We start from the raw sequence: 21,383 nt of genomic DNA, 5'->3' as shown, positions 1-21,383 counted from the left end.
CTTTTATACACTGTGGGGATAACTACTGTAGCACTTTGGTCAACATCTGAGTTCTTAGAAATGTAATAAAGCCATTCACTACCACATTAAAATGACACTTCTTTAATACGGCTTCCATAGTGTGAAATGCATCCCATCATGCATCACAAACTTTAGATTTTCTATGAGGTCCGTAGATGGGGCACCTCCCACAAGAATTGCATGCAATTTTAACACTGTTAATGCAGTCCCCAAGCAAAACGGTGGTACCCATTCAAATGCAATTGCACTTTTATGTGTTTAACTATTGACCTGAAAAGAACAACTGCATTAATTTGACTACATGGTGCTTCATGAGAGCTACAACAGAGAGATGGCAGTGGTGGGATTTGACTGTCTCAGAACATGCGGTCAGGAGCAGCAGCGTGGGCACTGTGTATGTGTATGTGCATCTCACACAGCTCGACTGATAATAGAAAGAGAAAAAACTGAGATTTAAGCCATGAAATGGAAGAAAAGGGGAATATGTTAAAGACTGGAAAAGACTGTCTTTCTATGAGTTACAGACTTAAGAGTGCGTACAGATACACTTTGGTGTGCTTAATTAAATTCTCTACTATTCACACAACCTTTGAACATCATGACATACCCAGACAACTTCAGCAACATTGTGCATACAGACCCACTAATTTAGACAAATCTAAAATTAATTATGACAACACATGCCAGAACGCCTTCCAAACATTCCCGATGTCACTTGCCAAGACCCTAATAATGTCTTTCTCTTTTGTCCTTGTTGGTCATCTTTGCTAGTCAAGTTAGCATACATTTTCCTGTAAATGGATCAACAATGCTACTGGTAGCTAGCACAGAAACAGCTTTTTTATTAGGTAATAACTGTTGAGTTTGTTAGAAAAGGTCACATTTAAAATGAACTGTCATATAAAAAAAGGAAAAAAAAGAATGTTTTTACAATATATGTTTGTTTTAGCTCCCCTTCTGTAATGCTAGGTAGATGCTAAAGTACCACAACCACAACTTTATTGACATATGCCGATTCGAAATAAAAAAAGGAAAAAAAATCAAAGGCTATTTTATTATCTGCAGGCAGGAACACAGAGCAACGTTACTTTGTTACTTTTTAGTGAGTATGAGTCAGCTGGACTCAAAATTGGGCTCCAGCACATAAAGAATAAACGTATTTGATATTATGATGCATTACATATGCCTATCACATTTAATTTTTAATTAATTTAGGGTGATGTAATGTTGTTCCATTGTTCTAACTGACTTCAACTCCCACTTTTAAGCGTAATATTTATATTTATATATTTATATATTTATATATATATATATAATATAATATATATATGTGTGTGTGTGTGTGTTAGTACTTAAATGAATCCATTTTATTCTCTGTGTCACCCTAAAGGAGAAGTGTTAAGCTCTTTTCTGATGTATAGTAAATGTCATGGGGGTGTTGGCCAAGGTCCCATCCCCCAAACCTACGCCTCTCCTTCACCAAGATAATTGCATTCACAGGCTGCTGATTAAATTTGGCCCATCCTTCATGAAATTGTTTCCTATGAGTCTTTATGAAAAATGGCTGAGATTTAGGGATTATAGTATTATACCCGAGCAAGGCAAAGCATCTGCTGAAACACAAGAAGAGGGAAAAAAATAAAATAAAATCATGACAGAATTGTTAGGGGGGTGTGGGGTGCAGCCTTCCTTATTTACAACTTGAACTGTGATAAGCCCTCATAATCTGAGCTTTATGGATAGGAGAAGAGCAGAAAGGAAGCGGAGAAAAATCATATTCCAATACTTCGAGATAAGACATCTACAAGCAAAGAAGACAAAACCAAGAAAACAAATTAGGAACTAGACAAAATAAAATATAGAAAATAAAGAAATAAATAAAGGTTGAAAAGATTATCAAGGGAACATACAAGCAAGTGATTAAAAAAGAGTAAAAGGACCTTCAATTGCTGCTGCTGAGGGCCACTTAGCTTATCAAGGCTGATGTGTGATCAGCCTGCCAGCTGAATTAAAATGAGCCACGCTCTCTGCTCTGGAATGGACAAAACAAACCAGGGTCTGAGAGGGGAAAAGAAAAAGAGAAGGAAAGATGGAGAGACTGAGAAGAGAGAACGGGTATGTACCACAAGCATACCAAGTATGTTGGTTTTACCCAGAGGAAGCTGACTTTAGTCAGTGCATGATTTGCTAAGGCAACAACACGTTACCGAGACCTTGTTTTTTCAAGTCAAATGAGAGATAGTGAGTAACACACTGCAGACCATGGCTGCTACTTTGTTTACACACCTCAAATATGTAGTGAGCATTATCTGTACATCAAGACTCAGTAGATTTAAAGCCAAGGGATTAAGCACATAATCAAAACGTATTAACTTAATGTATTCCTTTTTGTTTTTTTGGTTAGAAAGGTTCAGCTACTCAGCACTGATCTGACACAAACAGGTAAAAAAAAGGTCTTGCTATTAGCAAGTAATAAGACACCAAAAGAACAACTGGCAAATTAAGCAAAGGTGAGGTAGTTTTGAACTGAGTAAGATTTCATATAACTTTTCCAAAACTTACAATATTCACACCCACTTAACACAGTCACTAGCCAAGCATACTGAAGTGAGAAAGAAGGCAGGGTTTGAACTTCTCTATCAAGCTCTCTTCTCACTACACAGCTATTTTTGGCACATAGTGTGTACACAACCATGTTGTATACACACTATGACTGCCTTCCAGGAGAGATTATCTGAAATATGTGCCATCATCCCCATATTTAATAACTATAATGCTTTCTTCCTCTCTGTAACAGTTAGGTCTTCATTCAGTTTTTGAATATGATCCTTTGGAACACTAAAAAGATTGCTGCTTTGCCTTGGTTGTTTGCTTAACTAGCTCTTTTTTGAGCAGATCTCTTCCTTAGAATGCATACAGAAGGGACAAACAGAGATATTGTCCCATTAAAAGACACACTACAGAAGTTCTCAAATTACAAGGCCTTGTTTCAAAACCCCATGCACTGTAAATATCCAAACACAATTCCAATAAAGAGTAAAATCCAAATAAAAACAGAATGGATCTGCACAGAATCTTTTACTACCTCATTAAAAATATTACCTAATTTCAAATTTCATTGCGACATGTCAAAAATGTTGGGATAAGGTCAAGTTTACCATTGTATAGAATCCCTTTTTCTTTTAATAACAGTCTATATTCTGGGAACTCAGACCAGTTGCGGAACTTACTATTTAAGCTTCGTCTTTGTTATATATCTGATTTTACAACATGCCAATTTTTTTCAATTGGTGAAAAGTCTGGATTGAAGCAGGGCAGTTCAGCACTTGGCCTCTTCTGCTGTGCTGTTGAAGCAGATTAATTCAATTCTCTTGTTCGGATGATAACACATGTTGCATTAAAACCTTTATATACCTTTATATTCCTCTACACCCCCACCCCCCAAATTTTTGCACATGTCGAGGAGCGTGTCAGGCTACATTACACTGTGTGTTATACTTGTATAACTATGCATGTGACAAATAAAGAACCTTGAACCTTTCAGCTCTAACGGTGAATTTCCAAACGGCAATTCCATAGGCACTGATACACCTTGATACCATCTGAAATGCAGGATTTTCAGTGACCACTGATAATATGTCAGGTGGTTTAGCGACATAGTTTGTTGCAGATTAGCAAACGTCTGCCCATCTTTATGTTTGAGAAACTCTGCCTAAGATGCTCATTTTTACCCAGTACTGACCTTTACCGAGTTAACATAATTAGGTGCAAAATGTCCTTCAAGCTGTTTCTTTTTAGTACCACCTAATTTTTCTAGCCTTTTGTTGCCCCTGTCCCAACCTTATTGAGACATGTTGCTGCCATTAAATTCAAAATAAAGAGGGTTTTTTTGGTTTCTTTGGCATGCAGCATCCCAACTTTTTCAGAAATGGGTTCATATATAGATTTTAAACTTTTTGAGCAGCAGCATCAAGGGTAAAAAATGATGGGCGATCGTGGCTCAAGAGTTGGGAGTTCGCCTTGTAATCGGAAGGTTGCCGGTTCGAGCCCCGGCTTGGACGGTCTCGGTCGTTGTGTCCTTGGGCAAGACACTTCACCCACTGCCTACTGGTGGTGGTCAGAGGGCCCGGTGGCGCCAGTGTCCGGCAGCCTCACCTCTGTCAGTGCGCCCCAGGGTGGCTGTGGCTACAATGTAGCTTGCCATCACCAGTGTGTGAATGTGTGTGTGAATGGGTGGATGACTGGATATGTAAAGCGCTTTGGGGTCCTTAGGGACTAGTAAAGCGCTATATAAATACAGGCCATTTACCATTAAATAATGTATGTCTAGCTTCTTTTAAAAATGAAGGACATCTACTGCATTCTGCATTCATATAGTCTAATTGTATGATATAGTGTGAGATTTTCCAGTTTTACCACTTTATTGTTTGGAATTGAACGTTAAAAGAAGAAGAACATAGAACAAGTTTAATAAAGACAAAGAACCAATAAAAGCTAAGATCATGGATGACTGAGATGCACTGATGCAGTCGCTAATGAAGCTTACATTGATTACTTTTAATGTGTACCGTCTTGCACAAATTAACCTTTGAGTGCCTTTGTCTCTAAAGTCTCAAGATAGTGAGGCCACTTAACATATTTTAATAACCACTTGGATTTCCTACTGTTTTATGTCTGATGCCAGCCATCATATTCGAAGAGCACGATTGTGTTGGATCTTGCCATATGCACAATCCTGACCAAAGTGACCTCTTTGTATTGGAAAATAGAATAGGTCCCACTTAATATGAATAGGACAACCTGGAAGATTGCGAAGACTGATCCAGAGCTTTAACAAAGAATACCACTGGTGAAAAAAAAGCATGTACCACAGACAGAAACAATTAAAATTTAAATATTTAGTGAAGCCATGGCTGGTGATGCATGTATTAACACCCATCATATCTGTGTGGAAAAGTGAGATGGACAAAAAAGTCTTTTTCATGTCCCATTACCCACCACTGCCCCCATCAATAGCTGTTCCACTTACCCAAGGCTTTGGCCTTAGAGGCAAAAATAAGCATATTAATTATTAAACGGCCGGGGGAGAAAGGGGCGAACTTGTCGGGTCCGAGGGTAATATGTGTGTTTATGTGTGTGCTGGCACTAGTGAAAGATATTAAATTTAGGTTTGACAGCAGTGTCTTTTAAATTCACATTAAGAATTTTTAATACAAATGTAACACCTTTTATCCAGCTGTTTAAATATGTACTTTATATGTTACCAGGATGTAGGATATTCTGAAAGACTCGAGGTTTATACACTATCAAACGCTTAAAGTCCAATATAGGTTTTTGATTTCTTTTTTAACATGTCAACATAAAATTTAATGAAAAAAAAACTGTTTACACTGTCAACGGTTACAAAATAAACAATTTAAAAAAGTTAACAAGAAACAGTATTTTCTGTGTGATTTTAGGATTGCTTTCTATGAATATCAACCATCTCGTGTCTTTAAGAGTAAAAACATTTCATCATCAGTCCACAGGTGTCCATTTAGACCTTGTAACTAAGTTGATAAAAAGTGACATTTTCCTTAGTTACTTCGGAGACCCACGGAGCTGCCAGTCAGCTCCTATTTTATTTGCTTTCTTACTCATTTTGTTCCTCCTCTGAGATGAGCACTGAGCGCCTCTGACATCAAAGGCCTGTCAGAAACTCTGTCTGGTCAAAGTAAAAACTGTGTGTCAAGTTTGCACAGCCGTGAACTGACATGGTAAAGCCATAATGACAGCCAGTCAGTGACAGAAACTGAGCATGATGAGCACCATGTGATTGTTTTGAATTTTCAGAAACATAGAAAGAAAGACAATGAAGTCGATACAGTATAAACTGGAACTTTTAAATCTTTAAAAGTATGAAGCTCTTGACTGATTTATATGTATCCACACATATATTTACTTTATCTCTTTTGTACACTCAAAGCAGTGCTCACCTAATCAGGACAGGCATAATTAATACAAAATACTTACAGAATTTATATGATTTGTAATATTTTCATTGACCAAAACATACATAGCTTTTGTGTTTTGTTTTGTTTTTTAAAGAAAAAAGAGACCCGTTTAATCAACAGTATGTATTTTAATATGCTTCTCTAGTGAAATAATTTACTTATTTGTCCTTTGGAGGTATACTATTGTATGGACTTTGCGGTGTAAGTACCGCAAAGTCCAAGTCGCACTGGCACACATGGTAATTTACATAATCTACAGAGCAAATGAAATCCCAACACACATACTCAAGGAGACATACATGCTTGGGCTTTTCTGTGTTTCCTGTTGGAACAAGAGGGAACAATTCAAACGTGGTTATGAAGTAAGGGAACAATGTCCTGTTGGTCTCTTGCCCAATTTTACATCTACATCGTGGCGGATCTATGTCTGATCTAAGCCACTGCCTGGGGGGATGGAAATGTTTGAGAAAAAGGGAAGAAGACTGTGTTTTGATTATTAATTGGCATTAAAATTCTTTCCACGCCTACTTTAACTTTTAATGAGGTGAAAGTCAACTCTCACTTAGAGGAGGCCGTAGAGGCTCCTTTAGGAAGGCAAACTGGTAATGAGTGGTATGTAGGTATGAGAATATTGTGATATTACCAGATAATATTGCAGTATTATCTGCTAAAGGGGAAGCTGAAGTAAGGTCATGTCTTGGAATATATTCTATTCAGTGAGGACAGACTGGTCTGCAGTGTAATCATAGGAAATGTAAATTGTTTATTGGAAAGAGACACAAGATATGAGTGTAGGGACTAGTGTGATGCATTCACACATTAGCATTCTTGCATGAAATAAAACAAGCAACCGAATAAAGAATGACATAAACTGCTGTTAGAACAGACAAAATTGTCAGTTCTATGTATCTGCATCAAAACCCTTTAAAAGAAGTTGCTGACCAAAACAATCTCACTTAGGGAGGATAATTGATATCAGACTGCTTTAATAGCATACAGAAGAAGCAATCACTAATCTGCCCTGCACTTTGCCAGATGCTGTCTAAATGTGCAGTACTATACTAATGTCTTGAGCCGCTCCTCATTTCTTTAGCTCTTGCTTCCATGGAGCCAGACTTTTGTATAATTTGTGGTCTTGAGCAGTAGTTCTACAGTCTCCATTTTCAGAGGCTTTTCTTGTTTCTTGTTTGTTTTGTTTTGTTTGTTTGTTTTGATTTTGGTTGTTTAGCCACTTAAAACTAACCCATGAATCATTGATGCATAAAAACATTCCCTAAATCAAGGCATGAACTAGTGAACAGAACAGAGATTAGCAAAGAACCAACTTTAAATAGCATATTTAAAGAGATAGAAGAAAAGTGGAGAACAAAATAAGAGCTGGGCTGATTCTCTTTTTGATACAAGAGACATCGGCCTTGGCTCCCTGGTGCTGGACTATGTCGAGCTTTACCTCTGCTTTTAAAAAAATAAAACTTTGTTTTACACCTTTAGACACTCCGTATATAGCGATCTGTCACTAATAATTTTTTCTCCATTTCTGTAGTTGGATCTATGAAAATAACAAAAATAATAGTTTTACAGGTATGAAATATATTTGCTACAACATGTCTACATTGTCTGCAGTGTGTCCTTAACAGAGATGGGCAGTAACATGTTACTGTAATCCGATTACTTTTTTCAAGTAACGAGTAAAGTAAGGGATTACTATTGCCAGAAGGTAATTAGATTACTGTTACTTTCCCATAAGCAGGCTGCGTTACTGCGTTACTAAACCGTGATTTTGTTTGTGAGAGTGTCTCATTACAATGACGTCTGAGCGTGTGACGCTCATGGCAGCAACAAACATGTGTAGATCAACAATGGATAATATGGAGTGCAGGAGAGAGAACGACCATGCAGCGTTCAAAGCTTGGAAGTCCTGACATTACTTTGAGTTTGATTCCATAAAAAGTGACAAAAACATTAGCAAACATTAGTGCCAAATCACAACAACGGTCACCTCAGAGCACTTTATATCGTAAGGTTAGATACCATGTTTCTAAGATTTTTAGGGCCAAATACAATACTCTGTTTTCTCTGGATTTAGAAGTAGGAAATTAGAAGTCATCCAGGTCTTTTTGTTTTTAAGACATTCCTGTAGCCTAACTAATCAGCTTTGTCACTTGGCTCCATAGATTGATAAAGCTGGGTATCATCTGCACAGGATTGAAAATATATAATAAGTCTTTGATATGATACTGCCTAGGGGAACCATGTGAAATGCAAAAAGACTGTATCCCAGCACAGATCCTTTGGAACTCCATAATTAACCTTGGCATGTGAACAGAACTCTACATTTACATGAACAGATTGAAGTCTATTAGACAGATATGATTCGAACCACTGCAGCCAAATACCTTTTAATACCCGCGTGTTTTAATCTCTTTACTAAAGTATTGTGGTTAGTGGTATTAAATGTTGCACTGAGGTCTAGAGATGAGTCCACTGTCAAAGCCCATCGTTACATTCACTAGTGCTGTTTCTGTATTGTTATGAATTCTGAATCCTTACAGAAACTCTTCAGATAAACCATTCATCTGAATATGATTAATTAGCTGTTTTACAACTACTCTATCATGAAATTTTGAACTTCGTCAGGCTATAATTACCTATGAGTGCTGGATCAAGTGATGGCTTTTTAAGAACTGGTTTAATTACTGCCACCTTAGAGGCCTTTGGAGTATAGCCCATAAAAAGAGACAGACCGATCATACATAAGATTGAAGCATTAATAAACAGTTTTGTAGCATTAGGGGTCTAATAGAGCTGTTGATGGTTTAGAGGAAGTAATTTTTGAGGTTGACTAGTGAAATATTCACCTTCAAGTTTATTAGAAATATGCAAATGCTGGTTTTGCCTTGTATTTTGCATCTCCATATATCTTTGCATATGTTTCAATAAATCACTGGAAGTATTTCCCAGTTTCCCAGCAATAAAAATAAATAAATAAATATATATATATATATATATATATATATATATATATATATATATATATATATATATATATTAGGGGTGCAACGATATTCGTATCGATATTGAACCGTTCGATACAGTGCTTTCGGTTCGGTACGCATATGTATCGAACAATACAACATTTGTAATTTCTTTTATCAATTTTCCTTCTGACGATGCTGTCTGTGTGGAGCGCTCAGTGAATCTGTGTTCGACTACTCCGCCTAGGCTGCACTGTCGAGCGCAGATCCACTGAGCGCTCCACACAGACAGCATAGTCAGGAGGAAGAGCACAGGGCAAGCTAGCGAGACAGAAGTTAAGCTCTCAGCAACATGGACCTCCCCCACTCTCATTCAGATCTGGCGTTTGGAATTATTTTGGTTTTCATGTGACGTATGACCCTGAAGGTAAGCGAGTCATGGACTAAAGTAAAACAGTATGTTGGATGTGCCATGCAATGCTCAATTACATTGGTGTGAACTAGTGTGTTAGCGCAGTTAGCTCGTTAACGTGTTGGCCGTCTAGCCCCATGCACGGAGCGATCGGCGGTAGCTCGTTAACGGAGATTTGCCGTGTTGTGGCGTTAAGGTCATTTCAACGAGATTAACCTGAAAGCACTAGTGGGAACACAACAAATATGACTGCACATTTACGCCGACATCATCCTAGTGCAAAGACAAAAACAACAAGCATGCTACTAACTTTAGCCGAGTCATTTAGACAGCTGTTAGCACATGATTCTCCTTATGCTGCTGAGAATATAGCCCAGAAGAAGCGGATAGTATAGCTTTTATTTTGGAAAGAGCCATTTCTCTGTAATAAACTCTCTTTTCCAAAGATGAGTGATTCCTCAATCAGATACAGGGCTTGCAATATCGCTAGCCCGACGTCCCGGAGCTAGCGATTTTTTCAGTCGGGCTACCAAAATCTATCTCTTCCCTGCCCGTCGGGCTATTGTAGGAAAAATATATGTCAATGCTTTTGCATTCTTTCAGAAATGTAGCTGGGTAATTATGTCATTGGCATCGGTGAGCCACTGTCAATATGTGACATATTGAAGTCGCGTTTGAATTTGCGCTTGTTTTTTTGCTTTCACTTTGCAATTGTGCGAACTGTGTATAGAGAGCGACAGTACTGATTGGTGAGTGATGATAATTTGTGCACCAATTCCTCTGACATCGTCTTATTAATCGTTAGCTTACTATGCAAACATGACAAGTGAAATCTCCTGCAGCAAGCTTAAACATGTGAGAGGTTGATCGCACAGAGAATCGCTGAGCTTATGTGAGTGTGTGTGTAAAAGCAGCAGGAGAAGTTATGACAAATCAGACTATAAATGGCCTGCATTTGTATAGCGCTTTTCTAGTCCCTAAGGACCCCAAAGCGCTTTACACTACATTCAGTCATTCACCCATTCACACACACATTCACACACTGGCGATGGCAAGCTACATTGTAGCCACACCTGCCCTGGGGCGCACTGACAGAGGCGAGGCTGCCGGACACTGGCGCCACCGGGCCCTCTGACCACCACCAGTAGGCAAACACGGGGTTAGTATCTTGCCCAAGGATATTTGGCATGCAGCGAGGAGGCAGCCTGGGATCGAACCACCAACCTTCTGATTAGTGGCTGACCTGCTCTGCCACCTGAGCTACAGCCACCCATATATGTGTGTATATGTGTGTATATGTGTGTATATGTGTATATATATATATATATATATATATATATATATATATATATATATATATATATATATATATATATATATATATATATATATATATGTGTGTGTATATATATACCGACAGTAACAAGCTGATCTACAATACGGCAGCAGTGATCAGTGAGATGCTTGGCTACAAGTTGAACAGCCACAAGGGGCAGTACCCTCCATGGAGAAGGAGGCTAGAGGGCAAGATCAAAGTAGCACGGAGGGAGGTTAGCCAACTAACGGAGTTGCAGAAAGGTGCGACAAAGAAGGTGCATAAGAAATACAGCAAGCTGTCCATACTTGAGGCCTTGGAAACTGCCAAGCAAAGACTCACAGCCTTGGCCAGCCGCTTGAGGAGGTACACCAGAGAGATAGAAGGCAGGAGAATAAACCAGCTGTTCTCCACAGAACCAGCAAAAGTGTACTCTCAGTGGCAAGGGAACAATAATAATAAGAGAACAGCACCACCAAGGCTGCAATACTGGAAGAGCATATGGAAGAAGGATGCAACCCATAACGGCAATGCTCAGTGGCTAGTGGATCTGCGGGCAGACCACAGCGACCTCCCTGAACAGGGTCCAGTAACCATCACAGTGGCAGATATACAAGAAAGGGTCTCCAGTATGAAGAGTTGGACAGCACCAGGGCCCGACATGGTTCACGCCTACTGGCTAAAGAAGCTGACTGCACTCCACGAGCGTCTGGCAGCACAAATGAATCAGCTGCTAGTTAACGAGAGACACCCGGAATGGCTAACCGAAGGTCGGACGGTCCTGATCCCCAAGAACCCCAAGAAGGGACCGGTCCCCTCCAACTACCGACCAATAACCTGCCTCAGTACTACATGGAAGCTCCTGTCAGGCATCATATCGGCTAAGATGAACAGCCACATGGGTCAATACATGAGCGGGACACAGAAAGGAATTGGCAAGAATACCAGAGGCGCATAACACCAGCTACTGGTAGACAGAACAGTCAGCCGAGACTGCAAGACCAGACTGACCAACCTGTGCACTGCCTGGATTGATTACAAGAAGGCCTATGACTCAATGCCCCACAGCTGGATACTGGAATGCCTAGAATTGTACAAGATCAATGGGACCCTAAGAGCCTTCATCAGGAACTCAATGGGGATGTGGCGTACAACACTAGAGGCCAACTCCAAGCACAAGTCACCATCAAGTGCGGGATCTACCAAGGAGATGCTCTGTCCCCACTGCTGTTCTGCATAGGCCTGAACCCCCTCAGTGAGCTCATTAACAAGACTGGCTACGGATACCGACTACGGAACGGAGCAGTTGTCAGCCACCTCCTGTACATGGATGGTAAATGGTAAATGGCCTGTATTTATATAGCGCTTTACTAGTCCCTAAGGACCCCAAAGCGCTTTACATATCCAGTCATCCACCCATTCACACACACATTCACACACTGGTGATGGCAAGCTACATTGTAGCCACAGCCACCCTGGGGCGCACTGACAGAGGTGAGGCTGCCGGACACTGGCGCCACCGGGCCCTCTGACCACCACCAGTAGGCAGTGGGTGAAGTGTCTTGCCCAAGGACACAACGACCGAGACTGTCCAAGCTGGGGCTCGAACCGGCAACCTTCTGATTACAAGGCGAACTCCCAACTCTTGAGCCACGATCGCCCCACGATCGATGACATCAAGCTCTATGCCAAGAGTGAACGAGACATCGATTCACTGATCCACACTACCAGGCTATACAGCAATGACATTGGAATGTCGTTCGGACTGGAGAAGTGTAGTCGGATGGTAACAAAGAGAGGGAAGGTAGTCAGAACTGAGGGGATTGAACTACCAGAAGGCAACATTGCAGACATAGAGGACAGTTACAAGTACCTGGGGATCCCGCAGGCGAATGGGAACAATGAAGAGGCCGCTAGAAAAGCTGCAACCACCAAGTACCTGCAGAGGGTCAGGCAAGTCCTGAGGAGTCAGCTGAATGGTAAGAACAAGATCTGGGCCATCAACATGTACGCCCTGCCCGTGATCAGGTACCCTGCTGGGGTAATAGGCTGGCCAAAGGAGGAGATAGAAGCCACTGACATAAAGACAAGAAAGCTCCTTACCATGCATGGAGGGTTTCACCCCAAGTCCAGCACCCTGAGGCTGTACGATAAGCGGAAGGAAGGGGGCCGGGGACTGGTGAGCAGAGATGGGCAGTAACGCGTTACTGTAATCTGATTACTTTTTTCAAGTAACGAGTAAAGTAAGGGATTACTATTGCAAAAACGGTAATTGGATTACCGTTACTTTCCCGTAGGAACGCTGCGTTACTGCGTTACTAAAACCGTGATTTTTTGCGAGAATGTCTCATGACAGTGACGTAAGCGAGTGCGCCGTTAGTGACAACAGCTGTCTGCAGATCAACAATGGATCACATATCGATTGTGGGAGAGAGTATGAGCGTGCAGCGTTTAAAGCGTGGAAGTACTGACCTTACTTTGAGTTTGATTCCATAAAAAGTGACAAAAATATTAGCGTCCATTGTGCGTGGGAAGAAAACTTCTTTTTACAGCGAAAAAAACCCCCTAAACTTCCAAGCAAGCACCGAGTGCGCCATGACGTAATGGGAAACTCACAGAGAAACTCGCGGATTCTTCAACTGACCGCGGCACACCTGCACCAGGGTAAACCTCCGCCTACCGTAGTCCTGCTTTACAGGTGAAAATAGAGCAACAGCACTGCTGAGTCTTTGACTTTATTTATTTTCTGCTGTGTTTTACTTGCATCTATTTGAAAGAGTGAGTGTAAACACAAAAAATATTTTATTTTATGTGCTGGAATGTGCAGAAAATAGCTTTAAATGTTAAACTAATTTATTCAAGTCAGAGAATGTTGCATATAATTAAATTTTTGCTTGATGCATAAAGTTAAAAGATTAAAACTGATAAAACAAGTTAAAAAGAGACTTTTCCATTTGATTACATTTTGTATGATGGATTATGTAGAAAAAGTAGAATTGGGCTGAAAGATCTATCGCTTTATCACCTCTTCAGGTTGTAAATCGTGTTTTTAAAAAGTAACTAAGTAACTAAGTAATTAATTACTTTTGAAAATAAGTAATCAGTAAAGTAACGGGATTACTTTTTTGGGGAAGTAATCAGTAATTAGTTACTGATTACTTTTTTCAAGTAACTTGACCAACACTGCTGGTGAGTGATCCATAGAGGCTGGGGTCTATCACACCAGGCAAGACCCCAGGTGCAGGCTGTGTAAAGATGCCCCAGAGACAATCCAGCACATAACAGCAGGGTGCAAGATGCTAGCAGGCAAGGCATACATGGAACGCCATAACCAAGTGGCCGGCATAGTGTACAGGAACATCTGTGCCGAGTATAACCTGGAAGTCCCGAGGTCAAAATGGGAGATGCCCCCAAGGGTGGTGGAGAATGACCGAGCTAAGATCCTGTGGGACTTCCAGATACAGACGGACAAAATGGTGGTGGCTAACCAACCGGACATAGTGGTGGTAGACAAACAGAAGAAGACGGCCATAGTGATCGATGTAGCGGTTCCGAATGACAGCAATATCAGGAAGAAGGAACACGAGAAGCTGGAGAAATATATATATATATATATATATATATATCCATAGGTCCCTCATCCTATTCATGTAGCCCCTTCCGCCGGGGTTACTTGCGTAGTAGCATTCCAACAACGCCCTGTTTTCGTCCCTTGCCCACCGATGCCTTCTTGTTCCAGTAGCCCACTTTTCGTCAGGGTGCCCTGGTTCCTCAACACCTGACGCGGACCTTGTTGATCTGGGCGACGTCCGAGCCGGCATGCCTTCATATTTATCTGTCTCGCTCATGTCTGCGGTAGGCTTGCTTAGCATAGGGGGTCTAGCCTTAGGACCCTTACTGGATACAGACGCCCCAGGCAGGAATCGAACTTGCGATCCTCTGTTCCAAAGGCGTGTAGTTTAACCACTACGCTATCCAGTGATCGATGTAGCGGTTCCGAATGACAGCAATATCAGGAAGAAGGAACACGAGAAGCTGGAGAAATACCAAGGGCTCAGAGAAGAGCTCAAGAGGATGTGGAGGGTGAAGGTAACGGTGGTCCCCGTGGTAATCGGAGCACTAGGTGCGGTGACTCCCAAGCTAGGCGAGTGGCTCCAGCAGATCCCGGGAACAACATCGGAAATCTCTGTCCAGAAGAGCGCAGTCCTGGGAACAGCTAAGATACTGCGCAGGACCCTCAAGCTCCCAGGCCTCTGGTAGAGGACCCGAGCTTGAAGGATAAACCGCCCGCAGGGGCGTGCTGGGTGTTTATATATATATATATATATATATATATATATATATATATATATATATATATATGAACGACTTTTGCACATTACTGACTATATTATGTTATTATTACTTTCATTTTCCTCTTCATTGTATTCATGATTTGTAAAAGCTTTTTATACAAAATATTTGTACATTTCTATATTCCTTGCAGGCAGGTAAGAGAATAGTTTAAGGCTTTAAAGATTAAGGGGAAGTAAAATGCAATAAACCTAAGGTGGGATAATAATGGTCACCGCTGTTTGAGTTAAACTTTGCAGTCTAAACATATTTAAGGGAGCATGAACTCTGTTAAAACTTTTAGACAACACAGTCCATCATTTCAGTTCTTTGCCAAATGCAGCACACAGAGAGAGAGACGTACACATTTTTAATTGGAGATGCTCCATTTTGTATTATTATCTTTCCTTTCTCATGGCAGGTTTTGCTATTGTTGTCCATTAATATTTCATAAAGCACATTTATTTTCTGCTTATGAAATCTCAGGCATCGCATTATTAAAGACTGAAGAACAGAACAAATAACAAAAGCATAAAAAAGAGAAATATCCATGCACCCTTTAGACCAAGCTGTGAGTGACAGATCCAGATGGCCCTGGAAAAAATATAATCGGGTAAAATGTTAAAGCTAAAATAAGTTAATTTAAGGGAAAGTAAGAATAATATGAAGTCATTTAATTAAAGGACTCCAAACTGTAAAAAATGAGAAATTAAAAATGACAAAAATATTTTACGTTTTTTTTTTTATTAAAAATGTGAAAAACCCTTTATATTAAATGAAGACATTAAAAAAAAGAAACACAAAAAGAAACTTTTTGAGGAATTCAGCTTTGCTGACCTGTGGCATAAAAACAAATTGCTTTGGTAATTTCTCTCTCTCTCTAAGCCACATTACACTGCAATCACTTGATATCAGTTACTACTCATGGCTTGTTTCGGGCTTAAGTTTAACATGTGCTTCCCCACAATCCACATTAGAGGCTCACAAATGTGACAATATGAATGTCGTCCTTCAAAAAGACGCCCCATCTTGCCCCCTTCCTGCAGTGGTGAAATATTGAGTGTGACACAGGAGTAATTGCATGGGAAGTAATCAATTAGACACACAATTGAAAGAGACCTGAGGTATGTGGGCTCCCAGGCAAGAGGCTTGGCTGAATTCTTGTGATGTGCACTGGACCAATCTTCTCTGGCTCCCGTGGCAGAATTTCTCTTTCGTCTACTAGTAGTTAGACGGCGAACGAAAATCTTGGGGATCAGAAAAAGGCACCAATTTTATGCCCCCCATTTACCAGTTCCTTGTCTGGGGGAAACACATTAACTCAAATCATTCCCGTCAACGTGCCCCATTCCATCCTTTTCCTTCTTCCCCTGTGTATCACTGTCACATAACACTAAGAAGGACACACGGAGCAGATGATATTGTATGTTCGTGGTCGATTTCCACACTCAACAACTGCAGTAGCCTTTGGAGAACAGAGTCAGACTCAAGTGCGCAAGAGACTTTTGCATACAGTACAGATTGGTACAAGCATGCATGTGTTTGTGTGAAAGGCATCAGTGTGACAAATCAAGACAGCCAACTAAAATATGATGACCAACAGAGAGCCAAAGACAGGGATAAAGAGATGGAAGAAAGACAAAAAATGGGATAGACAAAGAGAGAGCAGATGGGCCATGAAGGAGTGGTTAACGCCTTGGCGTAAAACACAGGCTTGTGTACATGCATGCGATGAGAGAGGATCACTCAGCAGATGGGGCCTCAGATTGGATGCTTCATTTTGGACAGACGCAGTGCAGGCGTAGGGTGGTTAGAAAAATGAATCAACAACACAAAACAAATCTGAAAGAAATGAAATGAGGAAAATGGAGGGGGGGAGGGGGTGGCAAAATCAGAAAGCTCATCTGTGTTGTGCTCCTTATTGAGGCTGTTATTATTTTGCCAGGGAAGCAGGCTGTAATTACCATGTGAAAGCACAGAGGCTACCCAGGGTTCATGTGAATCCAGACAGAAGTGGTGAAAATGTTTGCCGTAACAAGAAGGAGGACAGTGCGGGTCATTATGCATCAAAATATGGATAGGGAACTTTGAAAATGTCAGAAGCCAGCTGTATTTAACCTTTTTTCTTGCTTGGACATAGGGAGAATTAAAAGAATGACTTATTTAAAGCTTTTCCTTGTAGCTATCAGAGAGCTCACTTGAACACCCAAAATGCCTAAAAATGAATAGTCTTATAACGGCCGGGACAGTTATTTGTTCCAGAGGAAGAAATGTCAAACAACAAAACTAAACTTTCTGCACTTAGTGCCTATATTTCTTATTCTATACACCCCCGTGCACACACACTATCCTTAACTTTCCCCAGCTTGACTGTGCCTTATATTTCATATTCATGAGGATAACTTAGCTAAGCTTGATTGAAAGGTGCATCAGAGGGAGTCCTATCCCTGCTCAGCCAGAGATGTCCTCCACCCCATCCTCCAGTCCCCTCAAATCCAGAGAGTCCATTCACAGCTCGCGGAGAGTGCACCAGAAAAATCAATAAGTGCAATGCTACAATATACTAGCGACAAATTGATTTCATCCCAAGGCAATTTCAAACCAAGTAGAACTGTGTGTGGGTTTCAGCACCGAAGGGGTCTTTCACTGTGCCTTCTTTCGATTAGCCCCTTATGTATTTAATATGTTTTATCCTCTTATATATGTTGCTTATGAATTTTATTGATCATTTTACACTTCCCCTGGGAGCTACTGCAAGAAGAACGATGGGCTAATATGACAGCAACATCAAAGGCCTCGTAATGAATGAGACTGCTTTGGACTTGCTACAGCAGCTGAAGGAAAGGAAGAGTTTGATCTCTGCTGCTTGAAGTACAGGAGCGGGTTTATCCTGATAGTTTTAGCTTATTTCCTTTCTCCGCTTGCGCACAGCAGAATGATGACAACTGCAACAGAACAAACTGGGACACAAGTGACTTGTCTCTCCCCACAGCAAGAGCTTGTTTAACTGTCAGGTCCATCTGCACAAAAAACAGTGATATGATAGACCCTTCAAGACAAGTTTCTTGTTCTGAAGTGACAAGTTTGTATAAAGGTTTTCTAGGGTCCACAGTTATAGATATGATCGTGAACGGCCCTATCTACCCAAAGCTGACATGCATGTATGTGTGAAAAGTTCAAGACACAAGAGGATAGGTCCTTTTAAAAGTAATACTATCAAGCTATTTGTGATTTAGGTCACCTCAGTGTCTTATCTCCCTTGATGTAATCCCACACTGACCAAGTGATGATTAGGGCCATGTGGGGTATATTAATTGTTCTTCTAGAAGCACACGTGAGAGCCATTTCCGATCTCTACATAATATACTTCAACACAAACCAAACCTTTAATCGTTAAATGATTGCATCTTAATAAGAACAAACAACAACCAACATGTTTTTGTCACCACGAAAGCGAGCACAAGGGTGAAACACAAGCACTCGTAGTTATGAAGTAGAGCAGATTCTGACCCTGGTTGTTGTGCATAACTTCCCCCTCTACTTCATGGCTTGAGGCCACGGAAGGCACATCAAACAGCAGCTTCTCACAGAGAACCGCCCTGGCCTCCCTCCGCACTCACTTCAACTTGGCACCACAATGGAAAAGGAAGGGCACAGCAAAACGCTATGCTGGACAAATGTAATTCCCCAAGTATGGCACCACGTGTGAGAAAGAATAGAAGGCAGAACGTTAACACCCCAGCACATACTGAAGCTGCACATGCAGACTGATGGCTGCGTTGTTTCTCGCAACTCTGGGGAACAACCAGGAAAGAACAGCTGAAGACAACAATGAATTATTTAGAAAGTGAATTTGGAAGAAGTAAGGAAGGCACAGTCTCAGTACCATCCTCACACATCTTCATAAATTCAAAAATTTCACTAGGTCATTTTGTTCTTTTCTTTTTACATTTTTTGAACAAGCCAATGTCACTGTCTTCTTCTTATGACTCAGTGTTTCCCTTGGAATTATTTATATTGTGTCTGTATTGTTTAGATAGCTAGTTGTTAAATTCTAGTAAATTCTGTGTGCTGTAAATCTGATTTAAGAGCGTTCTAATTAAGAAATAATTTTAAAACAACATTCCTTATCAGTCGTAACATGCGTGCATTTTTTGTGGTACTAATCATTCATATATCATTCTTAACGCTTTCCTGTGGATGTCAGACTGTTTTTCATGACAGCAGACCAAACATTTTAGAAAAGTGACAGTTTTTGCACTTGATATTCAATTAGTTTTTCCAAAGACGTGTACTAGTATGTCACCTGCAACAGACACCGCCCCAACATGACCCACTTTGAGTAAGCAATTAAGAAAAGTTATTATTGTTTTTATTTATTTATGTTTTGTTATTGTAATTTTTAAATGTAGGCAACAATACAGGTATTCATTATTAATGTCAAAGCTGCTGCAGAACAAGAGCTAACATGTGTGGCAGATGACATTTTTATTGCGATCAACACACAAGCATAGAGATGTGCTGATGCATTGATCACTTAATGTATCTATTTCTCCATCTTGAACATTATCAGAGCTGCCAAGGGTCATGCAAACCCTTATTTACTCTTATTCAGCCACCACAATGTATCGATTCTGTCCATATCTTCGCCCGCTTTGATCATTTGTGATGTTGGATTTAGCTTCAAGATGAGTGAATGGCAGCTTTGATCTTATTTCGAACACACTGCAAGAAAGGTGTGCTGCTCTGTAGTGGAAAAGCTGTGCATCTTTTTTGCGAGTCTAGAGGTTCATTTTGTGCTGACCTCAGGGTCAGTCTGCAGAAGATAACCTTCTAGCACTGGATCATTTTTCATAAAAAGGCAGAGCCGCCCACACAATCCTTTCTTTCTTACTACACAGTTTATCAGCAATCACTGGGACACAATATTCTCAAATAGATTTCAGGTGGTAACTCATACAAGAATACGTTTTGTCTGAGCAATAGCTGGAAATAATAAATTAGATGTATTTTCTCAACTTTGTCAGATGGTATAACATCCCTTCATATAAAAAGGTGAACTGTGATAACAGCACCCGTCACTATAAAGAAAAAAAGTAAAGAGTAACCCACTTCCAGCACACTTTAATTGTTTGACTGTGCAATGTGAATTATAAGTGCAAGTATACATACAGTATGCTCTGTGTCTTTGCCAAAAGAGTCAAGCTGCAGTTTACATCCATGGTTATGTTTGAGTTTTTTAATCTTGTTTGACAAAACTCCAGTCACGACTTCCATGAGTCATAGTTAAATACTGAATATTTTCAGAGTCACAGACCTTTAAATTACATGGTGATAGTTTAAAATTTGACATTTTTAAAATTGTGATTTTTTAATTTCTTAAGTTCCAGAAGCAGAAAAAAATATATATTTTAAGGAATATTTTAAGGAAGGACAACTAGAAGATGAGCCTGATATCAAAATATAGGTAAAAAAAGAAACCTTTCATATTCTATAACTTGTTTTGATCAGCTAAATATACCACATGGTGATACAACCCTTTAAAGTTTACCCAAAAAGTACTTTTGAAGTTTGTGAATTATCAGAAAACATCTAGACTTCTAGTGTTTGATACTCCATGACTAAGATATTAATGATGGAGTTTTGTTTTTGAAGCTCAAGTGTATCCATGATATAAATGCTCAAATTTGGTAGCAATAGCAAAGTCATGCTGAGCATAAATGGGAATTTGGCTTTAGACTGTGAGACTTGCAATAATTATAAACTTTCATGTGCTTTGCATGTTCTTGTACTAAAGGCATTGTGATTCTGAGGGGATCATTTTGGAGACACTCACTGTTTTTTTTTTTCATGGAATGGGCCTCTTGCCCTAACTATTGCTTGCACGGAGGCCTAAAAACAACATAAAATGAAAATATTCCTCTATGTTCATCACCTTTTGTTATAATTTTTCTTAATACACACAGCTGATTTTAATGTGATCCTTCTAACTCAACTCTGAATTGTAAAAATTGATATTACAGGTGTTTTGAAGCTGGATTGTTTTGTTTTTTTTTACTCATTACGTGTCCATTAACATAAAAAAATGTAAGTAACCAAAAAATAATTCAACTTGCCTGTGAGATTTTTTAGACCCAACTGGCGCAGGCCAAAGTTTCCATCACGTCTGTAATTGAGGAAGATTGCAAGGGAGTAGCGGTCCTCGTATAGCTTGGTTCCTCGGATGATTCTCAAGTTCTCTAATGGCAGGTAGTCAAACTGGTTCAGAGCCACCAACACATAGCCTGTCACTTCCCTGATAGACTGTGGATAGAGGTATGGAAATAAGTGTTAGT

At 40.1% G+C, this 21,383-nt stretch overlaps 1 protein-coding gene across 1 annotated transcript in view; it reads right to left on the bottom strand.

Moving 5' to 3' along the window:
* Positions 1-21,383, bottom strand: part of erbb4b (erb-b2 receptor tyrosine kinase 4b) — a 328,400-nt gene that overhangs the window by 114,291 nt on the left and 192,726 nt on the right. Inside the window, exon 3 of the mRNA XM_026144460.2 lies at positions 21,165-21,351. Coding sequence (XP_026000245.1) covers positions 21,165-21,351 — 187 coding nt within the window. The remainder of the gene's footprint in view (positions 1-21,164; positions 21,352-21,383) is intronic.

This window comes from Astatotilapia calliptera, chromosome 16 (genome assembly GCF_964374335.1).
Source record: "Astatotilapia calliptera chromosome 16, fAstCal68.1, whole genome shotgun sequence".
Classification (NCBI taxonomy): domain Eukaryota; kingdom Metazoa; phylum Chordata; class Actinopteri; order Cichliformes; family Cichlidae; genus Astatotilapia; species Astatotilapia calliptera.
The sequence above is the reverse complement of the archived record's forward strand: the minus strand, read 5'-3'. Positions and strand labels throughout refer to the sequence as shown.